At 42.7% G+C, this 25141-nt stretch overlaps 1 protein-coding gene across 5 annotated transcripts in view; it reads left to right on the top strand.

The window, feature by feature from the left end:
* FERMT1 (FERM domain containing kindlin 1) overlaps positions 1–25141 on the top strand; it is a 125697-nt gene that overhangs the window by 75427 nt on the left and 25129 nt on the right. For all 5 annotated transcript variants that reach the window (XM_056567829.1, XM_056567828.1, XM_056567831.1 and 2 more), the window contains 8 exons: positions 4842–5075; positions 12503–12643; positions 14541–14754; positions 15817–15919; positions 18713–18820; positions 19604–19735; positions 22730–22779; positions 24806–24930. In XM_056567829.1, the coding sequence (XP_056423804.1) occupies positions 4842–5075; positions 12503–12643; positions 14541–14754; positions 15817–15919; positions 18713–18820; positions 19604–19735; positions 22730–22779; positions 24806–24930 (1107 nt within the window). The remainder of the gene's footprint in view (positions 1–4841; positions 5076–12502; positions 12644–14540; positions 14755–15816; positions 15920–18712; positions 18821–19603; positions 19736–22729; positions 22780–24805; positions 24931–25141) is intronic.

Here is a 25141-nt window from a genome sequence, read left to right as displayed (position 1 = left end):
CGCCCGGCCGTTCGCCCGCAATCTTAGTTTTAATATACCTGGAAATCTGGCTGTAACTGGCACGGGCAGGGTTTCTGTAGCTTAACTTGCACTGACGTCAGCGCCGCCCGTCCGCAGCGCCGCCGGCTTATGAATATTCATCCCCTCCCTCCAGCTCTCCCTCTCTTCGCCGCTCCTAACTGGTCTTCACGGCACATGCGCCGCTTCCTGACATGCGCAGTGAAGTCCAGTTAGGAGCGGCAAAGAGAGGGAGAGCTGGAGGGAGGGGGGATGAATATTCATTAGCGGCCGGCGCTGCGGACGGGCGGCACTGTCATCAGTGCAAGTTAAGCTAAAGAAATCACGCCCATGCCAGTTACAACCAAATTTCCAGGTATATTAAAACTAAGATTGCGGGCGAAGGGCCGGGCGGATCTGGCCAATGTAGGGATCATAGGAATCATCGTCTCCCGCATTATCCGTCAGTACCTGTGGTTAGCGCGGGAGCAAACATGTGACAGTTTTCCTTTAAGACAGAATATTTGTGGAATGTTCACCCGGAAAACATGGGCGGACATTCCGTAAATAGCAGGCACTGGCAGAACATGCCGGTGTTTGGACCACTCAGAAATGCGCCATCTCCATGGCAATGCATTTCTGGGTGGATTCCGCTGAAAGAATTGACATGCCATGAAAATTCTTCCATGTGCACGATGCACCAGAAGCCCATTGAAAACAATGGGACTCTGCATCAGAATTTTTCCGCTGGATTCTGCTCAGAAATTCCATCGTATGAAGATGGCCTAATATGGGCGTGGCTAAAGGAAAAGGGGTAGACAAAGTATGTGCCCTGGGGTGGTGAATGTCAATAGTGCACCAACACACCACTCTATACTAGTGAAAGTATTTGGATACAGGGCTAGTGAACTGAATCTTTGCCCCAGGTAAAGGAAAGCTCAGCTATTAGCTACAGATCTATCACATTTTTTGTTGCCCTATAATACGACATACTAGATGAGTATACTGTGAATAACCAGGGCTGAGACTTATCAATACACAATGGATCACATTACACATTGAGTAACAATGCGCAGGTGGAGTATCTCAGAGTTTATGTATTTTAGGTATTGTTTTACCAAAAGGAACGAATGGCCTCGAGGTAATGTCTTCCACACAATGAAAACCTTCCTCGATGTCACTTTATTCTAGAAGCTACTTAATCTCTGAGCCTTAGGCATGAAAGGAAATGAATTGTAAACCTTTAAAGTATCAGAAACTGAATACTATACTGTACAGTATATACTTTATCTAGTGCTTTCTTGTGTGTATTACATTGTGCATTCAATGCTCAGTTAGCTTTTAGTAGTTTTCCTGGCTGTATTGCTTTAGCAGAACATAAAGCATGAAGTTCCTGTAAAAAAAAAAAAAAAAATTGGGACATTCAGCTACTAAACTAGTAAATGGACTTTAGGATAAAACTTTCGAGGAAAGAGTAGGGCTATGAATACACCTCTGAATTTGAAATTCTGCTTGGAATTCTGCACGGAAATTCCGTTGCAGCAGAGTCTCGTTGAATTCAACAGGATTCTGCTGCGCTGTGCACACGACGGAATTTCCATGCCAGATGTTTCCAGCACAGAAATTCCGAATTCTGTGTCAGCAGAAAAAATGAACTCCGCACAGAATGCACAGCTGTCTATGAGACGGAAAATTCCTGTGTGGTCTTAGCGTCTGGAGATCGTTAGCACCCGCAGTCTCCAGAATGTCCACACAGAGATTTTCGGTGCAGACATTCTGACATGTGAACATAGCCTCAAGGACCTTAACATGTACAGTGACCCCCCAACCTACGATGGCCCCGACATAGGATCATTCCAAGATACGATGGCCTCTCAGAGGCCATCGCATGTTGAAGGCAGCATCAACATACGAGGCCATCGCATAAACGGCTATCCGGCAGCGCAGACTGCTTCAGCTGCCGCCATATAGCCATTTACGGTGCCCCGTGTGGTCCGCTGACGATCACTTACCTGTCCTCGGGGCTCTGGCGCGTCCTCTTCGGGATCCGCTGCATCGTCGGCGCTTTCCATCGTCGTCATCACGTCGCTGCGCACGCCGTCCCGTCATCCAATAGGAGCAGTGTGCGTAGCGACGTGATGGGGGCGATGGAGAGCGAGGATGCCGGGGAAGCAGAGGCCTTGCCGGAGCGTCGGGGACACCACGGGGACGCGGCGACAGCGATGGAAGGCGACATCCCGGGCAGCGGTGATGGTCCAGAGCGGCGGGGACACATGAGTATAACCTCCAATACCAGTGCTCTTCAACCTGCGGACCTCCAGATGTTGCAAAACTACAACTCCCAGCATGCCCGGACAGCCGTTGGCTGTCCGGGCATGCTGGGTGTTGTAGTTTTGCAACATTTGGAAATCAGCAGGTTGTAGACCACTGACCTATACTTTACATTGCACAGGTCCCTCAGCATACGATGGTTTCAACAAACGATGGTCCATTTGGAACGGATTCCCATCGTATGTTGACGGACCACTGTATAGCTTGGAATGTTTATCAAGTTCAATTCAGTTTTTATTGTTTTCAATATAATAAACAAACAACAAACAGTGCAATGCAAGAAGAGTACAGTGAGCGGTAAAGACATCAACCAAGGAGGGGATACGATGAATGAATGAAGGGGATGTGATTCTATATTTCTACATATACATTAATGTTATTTTGTTCTAAGAAGATATCTAAGCTTTTTTTGAAGCCATCAACTGTTTTGACGAGTTCCTGAGGTAGACAGTTCCATAAATTCACAATTCTTATAGCGCATATTTACAGCTCCTGATGTTGAATACATCTTCATTACGGTGATTCCACAAGCATCAGAATTTTATTCAATGCAGATATGTCACAAAAACACAGCAAAATCTGCATGCATTACATGCAGATTTCTTTCAGAGTCCCCATAGATCTTACCCCTGTACACAGAATGTGGTAAAATCAATCCCAAATCCACAACATAATGAGCGACTGCGGCAGCAAATCTGCAGGTACAATTTGCAGCAGACAAAAAAATGAGCAATTTTTTCTTGTGTTCTTTCCACTCTGATACTGTTCAAAATCATGAGCAAAATACTCTTTACCTTTAGCGTTTTTATTTGGCTTTTTTATATACAATTTCTATTTCTTTTAGCCAATTTCACAATAATTCTGTCAAAAACATTGACTCCTATCCACGTTTGTTTTTAATTTGTTTTGTTGTGCGTCTTCTAGTCATGCTATGGAAAAAGAGAAGGAATTCTTTAAAATATTCAACTGTTTATGACTTCCAGTGACATTTAAGCTCACTACAAGTTAACCTCAGCACCTCTGCTTATAATGTCTAGTTGTTCCTAGCCCAACACTGACTAAACATTTCACTGTACTCACTTTCATCTGTTCATTTTTCAGACCAAAGACTCAATTTTTCATGAAAACTTTAGGACATTAATATATAACACCTTAAAGCGTACCTGTGGTTTTAGGTGACTTTTCAGGATAAGCTGCCCTGTATCTGTACAGGAGAAGCAGCACTAGTGGCCACTATATAACTTGTATATAAAAAATTTTCAGCAGATTTCTGCTCTGTAGGCTTTATCTCTTATCTGCAGTTCTCCCAGAGCTGGTGGGCGGAGTACCCTCCTCCCCCCCCCCCCCCTCCATAGACTTTGTCTGCTTGTCTTGCAGACACAGGACAAAGCTGAGCTGATTTTCAGAGAGGGCTTTTACAGTGGAATGGGAGGGGAAAAGTTTGATAACAGGAGAAAGAAGCATTTTTGTCTAATAAGATATATTACAAAGTTTCTCTATATTTGTCTATATTATTTTATTAATCTAGCAAAAGTTTGTTCAAATGACAGTGTCTATTTAAAGGGGTTATCCAGGAAAAAACTTTTATATATATATATATATATATATATATATATATATATATATATATAAATCAACTGGCTCCAGAAAGTTAAACAGATTTGTAAATTACTTCTATTAAAAAATCTTAATCCTTTCAGTACTTATGAGCTTCTGAAGTTTAGGTTGTTCTTTTCTGTCTAAGTAATCTCTGATGACACGTGTCTCAGGAAACGCCCAGTTTAGAAGAGGTTTGCTATGGGAATTTGCTTCTAAACTGAGCGGTTCCCGAGACACGTGTCATCAGAGATTACTTAGACAGAAAAGAACAACCTTAACTTCAGAAGCTCATAAGTACTGAAAGGATTAAGATTTTTTAATAGAAGTCATTTACAAATCTGTTTAACTTTCTGGAGCCAGTTGATATATATAAAAAAGTTTTTTCCTGGAATACCCCTTTAAATTCTGCTCCCTGGTCTTGCCCACATTAAACCTGTTAAAGATCCATTCAATTTCTATCTGCTGTCCTTTGGGAAAAAATTTACATGTCTTGTTGAGTTTTCTGGAGGACAGATGTCAGAAAGTCTTCCCTTTCACATTGTCGATAAAATTGTGAAAAAAAAATTGTTAATTTTAAGGCTATAGTTCACACGAGCAATTCTGTGTGGAGTGTCTGCCCGGAAAACACTAGCAGTCATTCCGCACATTTGAATGATCCAGCGGCAATGCATTTCCAAATGGAATCCGCAGAAAGAATAGACATGACTATACTTTCTGCAGACGACAGAATTGGGATTTCCATGGCAAACACCTCTACCGCGGAAATTCCGCCGTGTGCACAGTGCAACAGAATCCCATTGATATCAATGAGACTCTGCTGCAGCTGAATGTCTGAGTGGAATTCTGCTCACAAATTCCACTTTGTGAACATAGCCTAAAGCTTGCGTTGACTTTATTTTCTTGTTTGTGTCTAGGTGTGTCCAGGGACTGGTCGGACTACGCACTATGGTGGGAACAAAAAAACTGCTGGCTGCTGAAGACTCATTGGACGCTGGACAAATATGGAGTACAAGCGAACGCAAAGCTTTTCTTCACTCCACAGCACAAGCTTCTACGTCTTCGACTGCCAAATATGAAAACCGTCAGACTTAAAGTCAGCTTCTCCTCCCTGGTGTTCAAAGCCGTTTCAGAAATCTGTAAAACATTGAGTAAGTGTAAAAAAATGACATTGGGGGAGATTTATCAAAGCCTGTCCAGAGGAAACGTTGCTGAGTTGCCCATAGCAACCAATCAGATCGCTGCTTTCATTTTTCTGAGGCCTTTTCAAAAATTGAAGAAGCGATCTCATTGGTTGCTATGGACAACTCAGCAACTTTTTCTCTGGACAGTTTTTGATAAATCTCCCCCATTATATCCACATTCATGCTATATAAACAATGAGGGAGATTTATCAAAACCTGTTCAGAGGAAAAGATGCTGAGATGCCCATAGCAACCAATCAGATCGTTTCTTTCAGTTTTGAAAAGGCCTCTGAAAAATGAAAGAAGCGATCTGATTGGTTGCTATGGGCATCTCAGCAACCTTTCCTTTGGACAGGTTTTGACAAATCTACCCCCCCCCCCCCCCCCTCCCCATGACTTTTATATAAATAGAGGTACTAAAGCTCAGGCTAAATTTTACATTTTGACGACAAAAAGTTATAGCATCTTCTTATACATCAGTGTTTTCCAAAAAGTGTGCCTCCAGCTGTTGCAAAACTACAACTCCTAGCATGCCCGGACAGCCGATGGCTGTTTTCCTTTTATATAAAACATCATTTAAATGTACCCTAAACACATTAAGGGTCTATTCACACGTACAGAATCCTGTGCATGTTTGATGCTCAGGATTTGATGCTGCAGATTTAAAGCAGTGTTCACTCATTTAGTTTCCACTGAAATCTACAGCATAAAATCTGCAGCAAAAACAAAACAAAAAAAATGCAGGTCATCGTTGTAATCCACCGAATCCGACGTAGTCCTCGGCATTCATGTATCTGAAATGAGAAGAGAAGAAAAACACACAAAAAAATGGGTTAGTACATTTTTGGGGGTTCTTCCCCTGGAGAGCCTAACTTACCACCTCTGTTCCAGTCATCTTCCAGTGTTGCTCCACATCTAGTGACGGAGCAGGAAGGGAGGTGGGTAAGTGGCCTTCTGATTACAGTATACCCCTAATGAACTAACTAGCACAGCTCAGGGCGCAATGGCCTCTGCTACTTTAATGTACAAGGACGTACTCACTTCTGTGCGTTAACGTAGCAGAGTACAATGGCCTCTGCTACATGAACATAGTAGAGTGCAATTGCCACTGCTACTTTTGAAAACTACAACTCCAATCCTGCCTTTGGCTGTCTGGGCATGCTGGGAGTTGTAGCCCCTTCACTATATTACTAAGCTAAACTACACCCTACGCTCCACTCTCTAAACTACACTTTATCTGCCTGTAAAACTAAGTTAGCTACACTACACCTGTGTAAAACTGCGCTAACACCACGCAATGCTAACTACGCTACACCTGTGTAATACTACACTAACACTACACTACGCTAACTACACTACACCTGTGTAATACTACACTAACACTACACTACGCTAACTACACTACACCTGTGTAATGCTACACTAATACTACACTACGCTAACTACACTACATCTGTGTAATGCTACACTAACACTACACTACGCTAACTACACTACACCTGTGTAATGCTACACTAATACTACACTACGCTAACTACACTACATCTGTGTAATGCTACACTAACACTACACTACGCTAACTACACTACACCTGTGTAAAACTACGCTAACACTACACTACGCTAACTACACTACACCTGTGTAAAACTACGCTAACACTACGCTACGCTAACTACACTACACCTGTGTAATGCTACACTAATACTACACTACGCTAACTACACTACACCTGTGTAAAACTACGCTAACACTACGCTACGCTAACTATGCTAAAACTAAGCTAACCCTATGCTATTCTAACTACTCTAAGACAACACCATCACTACGCTATGCTAAATATGCTAAAACTGCTCTAACACTACACTACACTAAATATGCTAATACTGCGCTAACACTATCTACACTAATACTGCGCTAACACTACGCTACTCTAACTATGCTAAAAATGTGCTAACACTACGCTACGTTAACTACTCTAAAACTGCGCTAACACTACACTACGCTAAATACACTAATACTGCGCTAACACTACGCTACGCTAACCATGCTAAAACTGCGCTAACACTATGCTACACTAACTACACTAATACTGTGCTAACAGTATGCCACACTAACTACACTTATACTGCGCTAACACTAAGCTACGCTAACTACTCTAAAACTGCGCTAAATCTACACTACGCTAAATATGCTAATTCTGTGCTAAAACTACACTACGCTAAATATGCTAATACTGTGCTAACACTACGCTACGCTAACTACACTAAAACTGCGCTAACACTACGCTATGCTAACTACACATAATCTGCACTAACACTACACTACACTAATACTGCGCTAACACTACACTACGCTAAATACGCTAATACTGCGCTAACACTACACTATGCTAAATCGCCTAATACTGCACTAACACTACGCTATGCTAACTACACTAAAAACTGCGCTAACACTACACTAACTACACTAATACTGTGCTAACACTAGGCTACGCTAACTATGCTAAAACTGCGCTAACACTACACTATGCTAAATACGCTAATACTGCACTAACACTACACTACGCTAAATACGCTAAAACTGCACTTACACTACGCTAAAAATGCTAAAACTGCACTAACACTATGCCACACTAACCACTCTATACCTGTGTAAAACTACAACTCCAATCCTGCCTTGACAGCCTTTAGCTGTCTGGGCATGCTGGGAGTTGTTGACCCTTCACTGTAAAACATGCAAAACTACAACTGCCAGCATGACTGGGCTTGCTGGGAGTTGTAGTCTCTTTACTTTACTTTAAAACCTACGACCTACCTCCTTTCACTATAAAACCTAAGCTACGCTAACTACGTTACAATCTAAGCTAGCTACGCTACACTAGTGTTAAAGGACACTAACCCTACGCTGGTTTCCCTCTCTCCCTGCCTTCTACACTACGCTACCTACTCTTACTACGTACACGCACGAACTACTCTGAACAACTGCGCATGTGCTAACTTACGCTAGCCTCCCTACGCTAACTGCATAGCGGAGGAAACCTCTGCATGTGCTCTTATTTTCTACGAATCATAGAAACTGCTTGTGCGGTATGGACAACTGCGCATGTGCAGGGCTACACTCTCAATGCTGCCTAAGTTAGCCCCATGCTGTCAGCGAAGTGCTGCGCATGCACTCTAAGTTTTCTACGAATCGAGGTAAACCTTACATCACCGGCTCTGCTCCCGGCCACCCGACCGCATCTATCACCTGGCCACTAGCTGTTGTAACTATAACTACCAGCATGTCCTCACTGTAAGGGCATGCTGGAAATTGTGGTTCTGTAACAGCTAGCAGGTGAGTGATAGATGTGGGTGGGTCGCCGGGGAGCGGAGCTACGCAAAAATCGCACACAAAGCCGCAGTTGCGGCTTTGTGTGCAACTTTTTGCGCAGCTCTGCTCCCCGGCCACCTGCCCGCTAGCTATTACAGGACTACAATTCCCAGCATGCCCTTACAGTAAGGACATGCTAAGAGTTGTAGTCCCAACAGCTAGCGGGCGGGTGGTAGCTGTGAACGGGTGCCGGGGAGCGGAGGTGCGCAAAAAGTTGCCCCTGCGACTTTTTGTGGGACTTTTTAAAAGTCCTGTCAAAAGCAGGTTTGTAAGCCAGGTCTAACCTGGCTTACAGTAAAATGAGATGAAGTCGGCACTCCCACCCTTAGTCCTTGCTGGAGTATGCACAGAACCCCTATGGCAATGATGCACTGCTGCCGCAGCTGATGAGAAAGTCCGTACGAGCGGTGCTCAAGTCCCAAGTGACAAAGCTGTTGTAGATCCAGACAAATAAGAAAGAAAGTGAAGGCTACTCACTCAGTTCCACGGTGTCTTTATTCAAATCCAAGGGTGCAGAGGACAAACAGGCACATTCACAACTGGCTTACACTTGTGACTTTTTGAAGGGGGTTTGTGACTTTTTTTTTTGTTACGTGCGACTTTCGCAATTGATAAATTCCCGAACACTGCAAAGTGAAAACTGAAAATTACTTAGGTAAGCTGACTGGTATTTTTTGCTTACGCACAAAAGTCACACAAAAAGTTGCTTATGTGTAAGTAAAATAAACCCTATAAATCCCTTGATAAATCTTCTTCTGTATGCCTATGTGTACCCACCCTTACATATGCATTTTTTAAGCAGGAAAAAACCCCACAGAGATCTACAGGAAGAAAACGCTGTTAACCATGAGGGGGGGGGGGGGGGGGGGGAATGTCACTTTCAGGAAATGATGCATTTTTAAAAACTGCTAAAAATGCACTAAAATGTAAGAAAAAAGCTGTAGATAAAGTATTCAAAGTCTCTATGTTCAGGTAACATCTGGTCACAATAGTAGATAAAAAGAGTTTTGTCCAGCTCACCACACTACAGTCTCCAGTCCAGTCTCCACTGACAATTGCTTGGTTCCTAGATCCCCGATCCTGGACACGTCACAGATCATAGAACAAACAGCAGTTGGATCCAGCAGGTGCAATGAAAAAGACTTCAAATTTTATTTACCTTGTCCAAACATTACAGAAATCGCCATTCAGTCACAACACAGTGACACGTTTCTTGCACCTTGGTACCCTTAGTTATGAGTAAGGCCATCTAGGTGCCAGAAACACGTCTGTGTTTCTATAATGTTTGGACAAAGAAGATAAAATATGAAGTCTTTTTAACTGCACCTGCTGGATTCGACTGCTGTTTGTTCTGTAACCTCTGGCCACAGCTTTTTCCTTTAAAAAAATAAAATAAAATAAAATAATGCAGGTTAAAATGCCTTAAAAATGATGTGTCACCAGTCTAACTGAATAAAAAAAAATTACACAGTATCTCACATATCATTTCGGCTTCATGGCGTCCCATTCTCAAAAGGTTTATGCTCATCTTGAAATGTGTCCAAAAAAGCTATTTATTCACTTCTACACATGCTCTTCTGATCTACAGAAGCGATTGCGTGAGCAGCTTCAGAGGCACGCAGACAATGTCATAAAATGGCTCATTGTTTTCTATAATAACAATATGTATTGTTCTGCATGCTAACCCAAGCTTAAAAGGAAAGCGTGTACCCATAGCATAGCAGCGTCTGCCAGATAATACAGATACCCTGGGGGAACAGGAATGTCATTGAGTAATATAGATATAACTCCAGCATTACAGTGCAAGTCTATGCTTGTCCGATTGAGAAAAAGGCAGCAAAGAAGTTGGCCTTTGTTCTGCAAAATATAAATATTCAGCTTCTAGTTCTACAATCCAAGAGATTAGAAGTAGAAATCGCACTCACCCAGGTAGATTTTCAGGCAACTATTTTATTCAGCAAAGTGTCTTGTACATGAAAAGACCCAATATGAACAGCGGCATCCCCAAAGTGCAACGTGCAGAGCAGCAAACAGCAGGGACGTCTCACCTGGACGACGGCGAATGTTTCATGCCGGTTGGCGCTTCCTCATGCCCAGCTTCTAGTTCTAGTTTCCTGACTATAGCTCAAAACTTATATCAGAGAAAAGACAAGAGCAGCAAATAGTCTACAATATCTGCAAGAAAAAAATAAAGGGTTAATAAAATATAATAAAGGATTGCAAAAAACGGCAATGTGATTGTGACCCAAAGTGCAGAGATAATAAAATCGAGATAGGATAAAACTAAGTTAATGCCGTTTATTGGGCTCTGTATTTATCATGGGCTACATATGCCAATGTACAGGTATACAGAGGCAAATGTCCAGTTGTAAAACATAAAACATACTTAAAGGGGTACTCCACCCCTAGACATCTTATCCCCTATCCAAAGGATAGGGGATAAGATGTCTGATCGCGGGGGTCCTGCCGCTGGGGACCCCCCCTCCCCAATATAGCATGCGACACCCACCTGTTTCTTGTCCGGAAGCGATGTAGGGTCTGGGTCGCGACCACGGGAACGGAAGTCCGTGATGTCATGACTCCGCCCCCGTGTGACGTCATGCCCCGTCCCCTCAATGCAAGTCTATGGGAGGGGGCGTGGCAGCCGTCACGCCCCCTCCCATAGACTTGCATTGAGGGGACGGGGCGTGACGTCACACGGGGGGGCGGAGTCTTGACATCACGGACTTCCGTTCCCGTGGTCACGACCCAGACCCTACATTGCTTCCGGACAAGAAACAGGTGGGTGCCGCATGCTATATTGCGTGGGTCCCCAGCGGCAGGACCCCCGCGATCAGACATCTTATCCCCTATCCTTTGGATAGGGGATAAGATGTCTAGGGGTGGAGTACCCCTTTAAAAGGAAAAGAGCTGCAGGCTACTCTTATATAGGCAAAAAAAAAAGTATGGTGATACACAGTGATCCAGTGTGCCTAAACGCCACTCTCTGACCATATGTTGTGTACACGGGGTCCTAACCCTTTAAAGGGGTACTCCGCTGCTCAGCATTTGAAACAAACTGTTGGAGTCGGCGTTGGGAGCTTGTGATATCATAGCCCCGCCCCCTCATGAAGTCAGGCCCCGCCCCCTCAATGCAAACACTGAGCAGTGGAGTACCCCTTTAAGGACACAATTACCTTCATTTGCATCTTCTTTTTTCCCTCTAGGCCTTTAAAGAGCCATAACTCTTATATTTTTCCATCTACTGACCCATGTGTTTTTTTGACACCTTTCATTTGACCACAGAATGTACGGCAAAGCAAAAAATAAATGTTATTTGTGGGGGAAGGGGGTTAAAAAGAAAACCATAATTTGGCAACTTTTAGGGGGTTTCATTTGTACGCATTGCACTTTACGACAAAACTGACATGTTATCTTTATTCTGTACTTCACTGCTGTTAAAATGATACCCATCTTCATATGTTTTATTTTATTTTTTTTTACTATCTATTATTGCATACATTTTTTTCACTTTTTGTTCAATTTATTCTTAGATTTGATGTGAACAAAAATCAGCAATTTTGATTGTAGTTTTTTTTCTTTTCTTTTTTTTTACATTTACACCGTGCACTGTACGGGATCATTTTATCCTTTCTTATAGTTCAGACATTTACGCATGCAGCAATACCAAATAAGTTTATTTATACTTTTTTTTTTTTTAAATTTGTTAAATGGGAAAAAGGGGCAATTTCTTTTTTTATTGGGGGTGGGACTAATTTACATAAAAAAAATATAAAAATAAAAACTTTTTTCACTAGTTATTTTAAAATTTCCAAGCCCCTATAAGGGTCTTTTTATATAAATCTTTAGATTGCTATTACTCTTCAGCGCCATGTATTGGCATAACACTGATCAGTGATATCAGTCTGCCTCTGGAGAAACACTGTTTGGAAAAACACTGCTCTATGGGATTTACTGACAAGATAAGATCTCTGTGGGTCTCTGTGAATGTTACTAAAGTTATTAAATTGATTTTGTGGTCTTAGATATTAGAAGACCTGAAGAACTTTCTTTGACAAAACCTCTGGAAGATTTTGTAAGGAAGAAAAAGAAAAAAGATGTCAAGGAAACAGTCCTGGATGAAGTTATAAACTTGGACAGTCATACAAGTAACTCCGGATCATTAGGTAAAGACAATGAACATTTCATGATCAGAATACATTTTTCCTGTTTTTGCCTGTCTGTGTCCTGTAACAAAATACAGTGACCCCTTGACCTACGATGGCCCCGACATACGATAATTTCAGCATACGATCACTCTCAGAGGCCGTCGCATGTTGAAGGCAGCATCAACATACGATGCTTTTGTATGTCGGGGCCATCGCATAAACGGCTATCCGGCAGCACAGACTGCTTCAGCTACCACCGGATAGCCGTTTACGGTGCCCCGTGTGGTCCGCCGGCGATCACTTACCTGTCCTCGGAGCTCCGGCGCGTCCTCTACGGGATCCTCTGCATCGTCGGCGCTCTCCATTGACGTCATCACATCACTGCGCACACCGTCCCGCCATCCAATAGGAGCGGCGTGCATAGCGACGTGATGGCAACGACGGAGAGCGAGGATGCCGGGGAAGCAGAGGCCTTACCGGAGCGTTGGGGACACCTCAGGGACACGGCGACATCGATGGAAGGTGACATCCAGGGCAGCGGTGACGGTCCGGAGCGGCGGGGACACGTGAGTATAACCTCCAATACCAGTGGTCTTCAACCTGCGGACCTCCAGATGTTGCAAAACTACAACACCCAGCATGCCCGGACAGCAAACGGCTGTCCGGGCATGCTGGGTGTTGTAGTTCTGCAACATCTAGGGGTCCGCAGGTTGTAGACCACTGTCCTATACTTAACATTGCACGGATCCCTCAACATACGATGGTTTCAACAAAAGATGGTCCATTTGGAACGGATTTCCATCGTATGTTGAGGGACCACTGTACAGTATTATATACCAAGCCTCTGTTCATGTCCATACATGTCCGTACTGTGTACCACAGGACCCAACATTTACAGCAGGTAAAATAAGTATTGACCACATCACCATTATTCTCACTAAATACAGTTTCTTTGAGACATCAGTACCTGCTGATTCCATGTCATTGTAGGTCTCCACAAATGTCCTCGGCTCTTAGACAACTCTTCTGATTATTCTTTTCTCCTCTGTCAAAAATGTTGTGAGGAGCACCTGCCTGAAGCAAATTTATGGTGAAATGATAGTTTTTCTATTTCCATATTATGGCCTAAACAGTGCTCACTGGAACATTCAGAAGCTTAGAAATGCGCCTGTAACAAAAGCTATTGTTATGTTTTGTGACAATTAGATTGTAAAGGTCTTGAGACAGCTTTTTGATTTGCTTTTGAGATGTATCTTGCGTGACACCTTGGCAATGAGACCTTTTTTGTAGCTATCAGTTGGGACTGAACCAGCTGATAATAAGTTGCAATGACAAGAAGCTGGATTTCTTTTAAATTACTGATAGATTTTAGCCATTGCCTTGGCTTTCCATGCCTTTTTGCTTCTCACTTTTTTTTCACGTGGTCAATACATTTTCCCTGCATCATTTCACATTATTACTCATAATTTAATTTGTGAGCTTATTTTTTTTTGTTTTTGTTTCTATGTATGTATGGATTATTTGAGTTGTAACTAACATCTGGTGAAACTTTCATGTCAATAACACCTTTCGAACTATATTTCGTGAGAAAAATAGTCACGTGTTCACCCGCTGTATCTAGGTGCAATATCAAAAAGGTTTTTGTATTTGACAAACTTCTCCAATCTCTGCCCCTCCTTGGCTTGTTAACGTGTTCTTGAAAGAACTTAAAACTATTGGGAAAATCAATAAAATGTTTTGCTGATCCTCAAGAGACTTTTTACCCTTTTATCAATAGCCGAGAGGTTCCTCTCTACTTTTCTTTAAAGGTATCTTACCATTTCAGATATTTATGGCATATTTCCAGATAAATATCTGATAGATGTGGGTCCCAAACCTGAAATCTTCGCTTTACTCCAAATGTCTCTTTTTACAGGTAGTCCTGGATTATACAGCAAGACAATGACCCCCATGTACGATCCAGTCAATGGCACGCCGGCCTCTTCCACAATCACGTGGTTCACTGATAGTCCGCTGGCAGATCAGAATTGTAACATCTTAGCCCTTAGCCAGCCAATATCTTCTCCAGAAATCCTCAGTCAAATGTATCAGCCTCGTACACTGATTGATAAATCAAGACTCAACACTGGGTAAGTCACCAGTCATTGTGTTCAGATATTACTGAATATACATTTAGCAGAATTACACAGTTTACATTATCATGGTTGCTTTTACATTACTTTAACTTATGTAGTCTTCCTCCTATAATGAAATGTCAAGGAACAAGGATGGCAAATATTAGTGAAAAAATACCCTTTAGTAAGGACACAAAACATAATAAAGAATTTAGAGACACTAAATCTAGCAGCCTTTGCAATGTACATAATACATTTGTTAAACAAGTTAAATTGAGAATAATTTTCTACATTTTTACACAAAAGCCTAATCACATGTAAACACATTTAGGAAGAGAAGGAGGAAAAGACAGATAACGATAAAAGAACCAAGACGATAAGATAAAAAAGAACAAAAAGGGGAGGAAAGGGGAAAGGAGCATAGGAGAAATTAAACTACTAAGGACAGAACAAAGGTCCATTAGCTCTGTCCAAGATGGTCTTATGATCTGCTCCAATTTTATCCAGTAGTAGTAAATGGAGCGAAGGGAACATTTAGATGAATGTATACTTGTTTTTATCATTGCTGTAAATTAAAGGGACTTTCTTTTCCAATCCCTTAAATAACAATTCTTCTTATGTTACTGCAAAAAAAGTAATATACACTCACATTTTTAATGTTATCCGGATCTCTCACAACTAGTCCCAAAGGTCCCTAATCACTTCCTGTTCTCATCACACCACAATGACATTTAATCTGGCACCATATGACTGTGATCATAAATCACTGGTTACATTGATGATGTGTCAATCATAAGATGCTCCCTGAAGGGGTCAGTGCTTGGCATTATATGACCGTCCATAGTCACCAATCACTGGATACGTTGGTGATGCAGAAGGCGCTGGCAACTGTCAGCTAAAGTAAAATGGTAAAATGAAAAAAAAAAAAACTATACTTACCTACCCCCCAGTCGCCTGCTGGGGAGGTAAGTATAATAATAATAATTATTATTATTTATTTTTAATTTTTTTCTTCATTTCACCACATGCCCCTGCTGTAATATCCCTTTAAATGTTATCAAGCATTATCTTTTACAGGTGGCTGGATTCATCTAGGTCTCTTATGGAACAAGGCATCCAAGAAGATGAGCTACTTTTGCTGAGATTCAAGTATTACTGCTTCTTTGATCTGAACCCAAAGGTGAAAAAAATATATTTATATGGTTGTAACTATATATATATATATATATATATATATATATATATATATATATTACCATTTAATCTCTTGAAATATTTTTTGTATAGTGTCTACCGATATATTCAGTGATTCACTAGACAGTAAATACATAGAGCACACAAAATGACTTACAATTTTAATGCTTTAAATGCATTTTACATTATATACTATAATATGCAAGTCTCTGGTACTTAGCATGAGGGTGGGGTTACACATAGCCCATACACAGCATATTCCCCTATGAGCAAAACACACAGGGCTACCGGAATTTATTTTCTGTCTGACCACAGTGCTCTCTGCTGACACCACTGTCCATGTCAGGAACTGTCCAGAGCAGGAGCAAATCCCCATAGCAAACCTTTCCTGCTCTGGACAGTTCTCTACATGGACAGAGGTGTCAGCAGAGAACACTGTGGCCAGACAGAAAATAAATTCAAAAAGAAAAGAACTTCCTGTGGAGCATACAGCAGCTGATAAGCACTGGAAGGGTTCACATTTTTTAAAAGAAGTAATTTACAAATCTGTTTAACTTTGTGGCACCAGTTGTTTAATTAAAATAAAAAAAGTTCTTTTCCACTGGAGTACCCCTTTAAGACTCAAAAAATAAAATTGTTACTTGCATTTCCATGCACCCCCTTACTCTCTATAGCCCTAGGTAACTGCCTAGTTTGCCTATTGTAAACATAGTGTTCAAGGATATTTTGCAATCCCAAGTCCTAATAGACTGTATTATAGAGTAGATAGTTCCCTTACGCCCACCTCTCCATCCTACAATTACTGCTTGTTTTACCTTGCCTGACTCTTATAATAGAGTTTAATACAATGCTCTAGTTATTCTGCCCACAGATTGTTTCATAAACCGGATTTATGAGAAAATAGCTTTAGCTTCCTGTGCAAACTACAGTGGGTTTTGCAGTAATTATAAATTATTGTCTAGCACAGTTTTTCCCAACTAGGGTGCCTCCAGCTGTTGCAAAACTAAAACTCCCAGCACGTCCGGACAGCCTTTGGCTGTCTGGGCATACTGAGAGTTTTAGTTTTGCAACAGCTGGAGGCACCCAGGTTGGGAAGCACTGGGCTAGTAATGCTAGACAGTTAATCAGTGTAAGCACCTCATTAATACAGAGTCTAATGAATTGCTGATTTGCCCCCAAAATATCGCAATAATTTACAGGTGTTCTACAAGTAAATGCTCACCCTGATAGACTCGATCACCCATCTTAAAAGGGGTATTCCGGTGGGAAAAAAAATTGTTTTCATATCAACTGGCTCCAGAAAGTTAAACAGGTTTGTAAATTACTTCTATTAAAAAATCTTTATCCTTACAGTACTCATCAGATGCTTAAGTTGAGCTGTTCTTTTCTGTCTGACCCCAGTGCTCTCTGCTGACACCTCTGTCTGTCTCAGGAACTGTCCAAAGCTTTAGAGGTTTGCTATGGGGATTTGCTCCTACTCTGGACAGTTCCTGAGACAGACAGAGGTGTCAGCAGAGAGCACTGTTGTCAGACCGAAAAAAACAACTCAACTTCAGCAGCTGATTAAGATTTATTAATAGAATTAATTTACAAATCTGTTTAACTTTCTGGAGCCAGTTGATATGAAAAAAAAAAATTGGCTGAACTGTTATCTCTACGACTTACCCATACTCGGCATAGCCAAATGTATATGTGTTCTCTACGGGGAGGGGTAAGCTGCAGTCAGACTCCTCTGGTGCCGGCTTATCCCTCCAGAACAATAGAATCTCGCACAAAGAAACAGCATGCCCGACCCTTTTCTCCACCAATATTGTCTGTTGCTGGAGAGGTGAAAGGCTGCCATACAACCTTAGACAGTTGGCCAAAGCCACCAAAGGTGGTGCTTAGCTGACCACGGTATAAAGTTTATGGTCACCTTTAAGCAGGGTTCAAATGTAGTATTTTGATCAGTATTTGATCCATATTGTGTTCAGTATTTTTTCCCGAAACCTGTAGCAAAACCAACACAAAGAAAAACTTTAAACGATTTGCACCTTTTCTGTGTTTTAGACCCACTTCTGTTTTGGCTAAAAATAGTGACCAAAATATTAAATGGGTACTCTGCCCCTAAACATCTTATCCCCTATCCAAAGGATAGGGGATAAGATGTCTGATCGTTGGGGTCTCTCCGCTGGGAACCCCCACAATCTCGGCTGCATCACCCCAGACATCTGGTGCACGGAGCAAATTTTTCTCCGTGCCGGATGACTGGCGATGCGGAGAGGAGGCTCTTGATGTCACAATCACGTCCCGCTCATGATGTCCGTCATGACCACACCCCGCTCATGCTGGCCGTCACACCCCCTCCCATAGACTTGCATGGAGGGGGCGTGGCCGTGATGTAACGAGCCTCTGGTGCTGCACCCAACGCTCTTAATGAATGCCAGGTGCAGCAGGGAGATCGCAGACGTTCCAAGAGGTGGGACCCCCGCGATCAGACATCTTATCCCCTAACCTTTGGATAGGGGATAAGATGTCTAGGGGGGCAGAGTACCCCTTTAAGTGTGAACCCATCCAAAAACATGCAACACAGATGAGCCCTGTCTGTGACATTGTAAATTGAAAGTGGGCAAGGAAAGACAATTGTCATTTATAATTAAGTAACCTGAAACCTTTGAAGTTTGAGCAACCACTGTACATAGAATAAAGCAAAGAGAAAAAATAAAAAATTTAAATAAATAGTTTTTTCAATGAAATTGACCTTTGTGTAAATCCAATATAAATTTTGATCGTCTTTTAGTATGACGCTGTCCGCATAAACCAGCTGTTTGAACAAGCGCGATGGGCTATCCTCCTGGGAGAAATTGACTGTACTGAGGAGGAAATGTTAATGTTTGCAGCACTACAAGTAAGTTTTATATTTCGCGTGAAACATTTCCATAGTCTTTGCTACCACTTAAGCATGAGTTCACACAGCGGAAATTTTGCATAATGTCTGCCCAGACATTCTGCAAATAGCTAGCACCAGCAGAAACATGCCGCCACTAGGACCGCTCTGAAGTGCGCTGTCTCCATAAACGGCAATGCATTTCCGAATGAATTCTGTCAAAATAATTGACATGTCAATTCTTTCGGTGGAGGGCGGAATCAGGATGTTTTCGCCACAGAAATTCCGCAGTGTACACAGTGCAGCAGAATCCCATTGAAAGCAATGGGATTCTGCTGCAAGGGAATTTACGAGCGGAATTTCCGGTCATGGAATTAAGAACATCTGGCACAGAAATTCCATTGTGTGAACATGGCCTTATCGGTGGAAGCCTAGATAAGGCAGGATAGGAATACTTACAGATGCCAGATGTTTCCGGCACGGAAACTCAAAATTCTGTGTCCGCAGAAAAAATGAACGTGTTCATTCTTTCTGTGGACTCCACACGGGATGCACAGCCGTCTATGGGACGGCGCATTCCAATACAATCCGCGTGTGAACATAACCTTACAACTCCATGGTCTCTATGGGAAGGCTACTTCCTAATGCCCATGTTAGTCTGTTGCCACATTTCTGTCTATTCCTGCCCTATGATTGCAGCTGCCACAAAACATACATTTATATATTAAGATGTATTGACAAGCAGAACTTACAATGTATATGTACCTGGTTCCTAATCTACAACTTCTTTTTTATCTGCAATAGTATCACATCAGAAAATTATCATTATCAGGGGAGTCAGTTGAGTTAACGACAGATGGAGAAACAGATGAAATTGAAGCAGCTCTTTCTAATCTAGAAGTAGCTCTGGAAGGAGGAAAATCCAACAAAATTTTGGTAGGTGTTGATGTTGACATTTATAATGTCTTCTAATATGGGTAAGGGTCTAAAGTTTGGTTCACATTTTCATCGGAGGCTTCTTTCGAGGCAGATAACGTTAAACAGAGCCGGTCAGTCCATTGCGTGTTGGATCCCAATGAAGCCAGATGGACCCCATTGACATTCATGGGGTCTGTCGAGTTTCCATTATAATGTCTGTTAATTTCACAGGATTCAACCAAATACTGTATACTGCATGTTTTTGTTCAGTCGTTTGAATAGATTCTGTAATGTAGGCCCCCAACAGCCTCAGACACAGATGTGAACAAAGACAAACAGTCTTTTTACTATGGGGCATCCACAATATTTTGATTCATGAGATTATACCAGTGGTGTAGGACATACCGTATTTTTCGCCGTATAAGACGCACTTTTTCTTCCCCAAAACTGGGGGAGAAAAGTTGGCGCGTCTTATACGGCGAATACACACACCTATCGCGGCGGTCCCTGCAGCCATCAACGGCCAGGACCCGCGGCTAATATAGGACATCACCAATCGCGTTATTGCCCTGTATTAACCCATCAGACGCGGCGATCAAAGCTGACTGCCGCGTCTGAAGGGAAAGTGACACTAACCCGGCTGTTCAGTCGGGCTGTTCGGGACCGCCGCGATTTCACCGCGATCCCGAACAGCCCGACTGAATAGCCGGGTTAGTGCTTACAGGACACCGGGAGGGACCTTACCTGCCTCCTCGGTGTCTTCTCCGTTCATGGATCCCCTGTATGGCCGGCGCTCTCCTTCCTCGTCATCACATCGTCGCGTACGTGCGTCGACGTGCGTAACGACGTGATGGCGGCGACGGAGAGAGCGAGGATACCCGGCCGGCAGCAGAGACGTTCCGGAGTGATGGGGACACGGCGACAGCGATTTAGCGACATCCAGGGCAGCGGTGACTGGTCCGGAGCGGCGGGGACACGTAAATATTACCTCCTATCCAGTGGTCTTCAATCTGCAGACCTCCAGATGTTGCAAAACTACAACTCCAAGCATGCCCGGACAGCCGTTGGCTGTCCGGGCATGCTGGGAGTTGTTGTTTAGCAACATCTGGAGGTCCGCAGGTTGAAGACCACTATTGGGTTCAAAATCTTTATTTTTTTTAGATTTTGCACCTATAAATTGGGTGTGTCTTATACGCCGGTGCGTCCTATAGGGCGAAAAATACGGTAGACACTATCTCCACTTATGGGATTGTACCAGGGGTATAGGATGGAGACATCATTTCCACTTATGGGATTATTTAAGTGCTATTTACTATGTTTGATTAATACGTCCAGACACCCACAGCAGACATTTCGTACACACTGTCACTTACGTATAGTAGTATAGTGGGTCAGCTAAATACTACCTAAGAAGCCTCAGGTTACCTTACCTGGCACTTATGATGGCAAACACCTATTACATGTGGAGCCATTGTAATGCAATATAATTATTCCTTCTGCTTTCCTACCGTAACAATCTTCCATTCAGGAAGATGGTAATATGAATATCCACAATTCATAACAGCACGGTCCAGTGGTTTGATAAAAATGTTTATACTGGATTGTTGTATGAAGGTGTCTGAATCCATTGGGGCACCTGTGCCATGCAGAAGATAAATAGGCAGGTAGTAACATGTAATCTGGGAAGACAATATCATTAACTTGAACTTTCCAGGAGAGATTAGCAGTTAACCCTATAAAAACATGAATAATAATTCTTAAGATCGATGATATAATAATGGATTTGTATGTGTACACACCCTGTTATAATGATATTGTAAGGTTTACTCAGGCACAGTGCCATACATTTGGCTGTGCCAGTGCCTAGTAAACCAGCTCAGTCCCATTCAGTTGAAAAATCAAAACCGAAAGACCAGGGAGTCAGGAGTTTGTCTGGCGCAGAGAGGAACCATCAGGCAGACAAGTAAAATCAATGGATTTATTAGATGCAACGCGTTTCGCTGCGCATGCGCAGCTTCATCAGGCATGCCTGATGAAGCTGCGCATGCGCAGCGAAACGCGTTGCATCTAATAAATCCATTGATTTTACTTGGCTGCCTGATGGTTCCTCTCTGCGCCAGACAAACTCCTGACTCCCTGGTCTTTCGGTTTTGATTTTACTCTTACCCAGGAGGGCTGCAGTGGACCTTCTTCTTTACTTCTTCTGCACTTTACCTTGTTGTGTGTGGGCGCACAACCAACTTTGGTAAGCGGCTTGGGAATTACCGTCCCCTACCCCCACCAACAAGATCTACTGATCCCGCACATGAGGCGCCTTCCTCCCTCTCTCTAGAATTCAGTTGAAAAGGACTGAGCTGCAGTAGAGGATTTCAGGCATTTTCATTTCTAATATTTGCACTAGCAGATATGTTTTCTTGTAGTCCATCAACAATTCATAGCCTAAAATTCAACATTACAATTCTATAAACAGAGGTGTGTATAGTTCACCATTCCAGAGAATGGCCCATTTATTAAAACTAAAGAGAAACAGGTGATCCAGCACGTATTTGTCTTAAAATAATTCTTCCTTTATTAAAGCATGTTAAAAGGTTGCAACAATATGTGCAGTAGTCTCAAGCAGGTAAGATTTGACGTGTTTCTACATTGTACACCTTTGTCGTAAATCATTTATGACTAAGAAGTGCAGTGTCAAAACGCGTCAAGCACTTGCACAATGATCTGTGCACTACACAATGATCCGTGCATTTTTGTTTGAAATTTATTAAAACTAAAGCAAGTGATACTGCAGCATTTTCCCATAGACACTGTTCAGGTTGCCTTTTTTATTTTCATAAGGCCTCCTTACCAGATTGCCACATTCTTGAGATAAGTGGATGACAGAAATTGGACCCATACCCTGTCAGATGTTTTTGACATATATATGGAGCTATTGCCTACATTGGCAATTCCCTTTAAAGAATAATCCTTACAAAATGTAAAAGATATTTAATTGTGATTTTAACTGTTTCGCAGGAGGATATTACAGACATTCCAAAACTTGCAGATAATCTTAAACTTTTCAGGTACGTATTCGAGCATCTTGCCTCCCAATCCACTTTCAGACATTTTTTTCACATATACAAACATACTTACCCTCCCATCTGCATATTCTTCATGGTTACTGCATTTTTTTCACATGGGCACAGCAGTACAGGACTGCAGTGATGCAGAGGGGCTGATGCTGTGAAAGAGCTTTCCCCTCCAACCCAAATGCAATGCTGCCTGCCATTTCCTAATAAAGGTGATTGTCTCCCATGTCATGTTGACCCTTTCACAGAAGATGGCAGACAGGATTACATACAGACTTTCTACAGCTGGAATAGGATATCCAAAGGGATGGGCCATGGAAGAGAAGGGGAGTGAGGGCAAAGGGAGGATGCTTAAACCAATAATCATGCGCACTAAAATAGATATATAGAAAAATCTCCATCTGTGATATCAAATACTGTACTTATTACTTGTTACATTAAGTATTAAACTGGTTTATTTCCACTTCCATATTTTGTCCCAACTATAGGTCTATTGACCTCAACACACAGGGGGAGTTTTCTCAAAACCTGTCCAGAGGAAAAGTTGCTGAGTTGCCCATAGCAACCAATCAGATCGCTTCTTTCATTTTTCAGAGGCCTTTTCAAAAATGAAAGAAGCGATCTGATTGGTTGCTATGGGCAACTCAGCAACTTTTCCTCTGGACAGGTCTTGATAAAACTCCCCCAAGTGTCATAGATCACTGTTTTGGCCATTAGACCCACAGTTGGGCCAGTAATATGGGTGCAGAAATGTGCCAATATTATTCTTATGTAGAATTGACGTGTTTCCCCAAAAATAAACCCTACCCCAAAAGTAAGCCCTAGCAGTATTTTCAGGGTGGGCTGCAATATAAGCCCTACCACGAAAATAAGACCTAGGTCAGGGTAATCAACTGGACGGACCGCGATCCAGATCCGGACCGTGGCCGCCAGTAATGCCCGCATTTGGCTGGTCCCATATCTCAGTGTTTTCCAACCAGGGTGCCTCCAGCTGTGGCCAAACTACAACTCCCAGCATGCACGGACAGCCTTTGGCTGTCCGGGCATGCTGGGAGTTGTAGTTTGGCCACAGCTGGAGGCACCCTGGTTGGGAAACACTGCCATATCTAACTATCTATCCTACAATACCGTACAGAAGCTGCAGCGGGACCTCCTTCTGTTGCTTAGCAGCCGGGGACAGGGACGCTGTCACTTTAAAACGTCGGCGCGTATGCACGGCCAACGTCACGGACGTGTCCCTGCCCCCGGCTGCTAAGCAACAGAAGGAGGTCCCGCTGCAGCTTATTTACGGTATTGTAGGATAGATAGTTAGATATGGCAGTGTTTCCCAACCAGGGTGCCTCCAGCTGTGGCCAAACTACAACTCCCAGCATGCCCGGACAGCCAAAGGCTGCAGCTTCTGTATGGTATGAAGGTGTAAGGTATGGTAGTTTATTATGGCAGAGGGGTGGGAAGCACTGTAGGAGTGTGGAGGACGACGGGGGAAAGGGGTGGATGGGGGGCTGTAGCAGTATGGAGGATGGGGGGCTGTAGCAGTGTGGAGGATTGGGGGGCTGTAGCAGTGTGGAGGATGGGGGGGGCTGTAGCAGTGTGGAGGATGGGGGGCTGTGGGAGGATGGGGGGGGTGCGGCGTCCTCCACACTGCTACAGCCCCCATCCTCCACACTGCTACAGCCCCCCATCCTCCACACTCCTGCAGCCCCCCATAAATAAATAAGCCCTACCCTGAAAATAAGCCCTAGTGTTGTGTTTTTGGGGACTAACATTTATATAAGACCCGGGCTTATTTTCGGAGAAACACGGTATATGTTGATTCTCCACTCAAATCGTTCACTAGGCCAATAAGTAGCACTATATACAACTATCATAAAATTGTGGACATTATTATTGGGTTAATAACTATCAAACAGATGTTGAAGTTCAATCGATATAGGTAAAGTGTAGCAAAGTAATACTTAGATAAGAGCGTCTATGAGAGTTCACACAAGTAGCTGATAATTCTTTTCTGTTTGTCTTTCAGACCGAAAAAGCTTACACTCAAAGCATACAAGCAGTATTGGTTTGTTTTTAGAGATACATCAATATCTTATTTTAAGAATAAAGAAGCTTCTCATGGAGAACCTGTGGAAAAGCTAAACCTGAGAGGTAAGAAAATATACAAACACAAAGAAATGCGCACAATATAAGGAGTGATCTACTTCAGGGAATGTTCTCAGCAGGGCTGTGAGCATGGACTCTTTCATGCGGCAACATTTCCGATTTTTGTTTTCAATGGGATTCTGCTGCACAATGCACACAGAGGAATTACGGGGTGGAAAAATCAGCAGACAGAACTGACATGTAAATTCTTTCTGTG

This window comes from Hyla sarda, chromosome 3 (genome assembly GCF_029499605.1).
Source record: "Hyla sarda isolate aHylSar1 chromosome 3, aHylSar1.hap1, whole genome shotgun sequence".
NCBI lineage: Eukaryota > Metazoa > Chordata > Amphibia > Anura > Hylidae > Hyla > Hyla sarda.
This window is presented reverse-complemented; position numbering and strand designations above follow the sequence as displayed.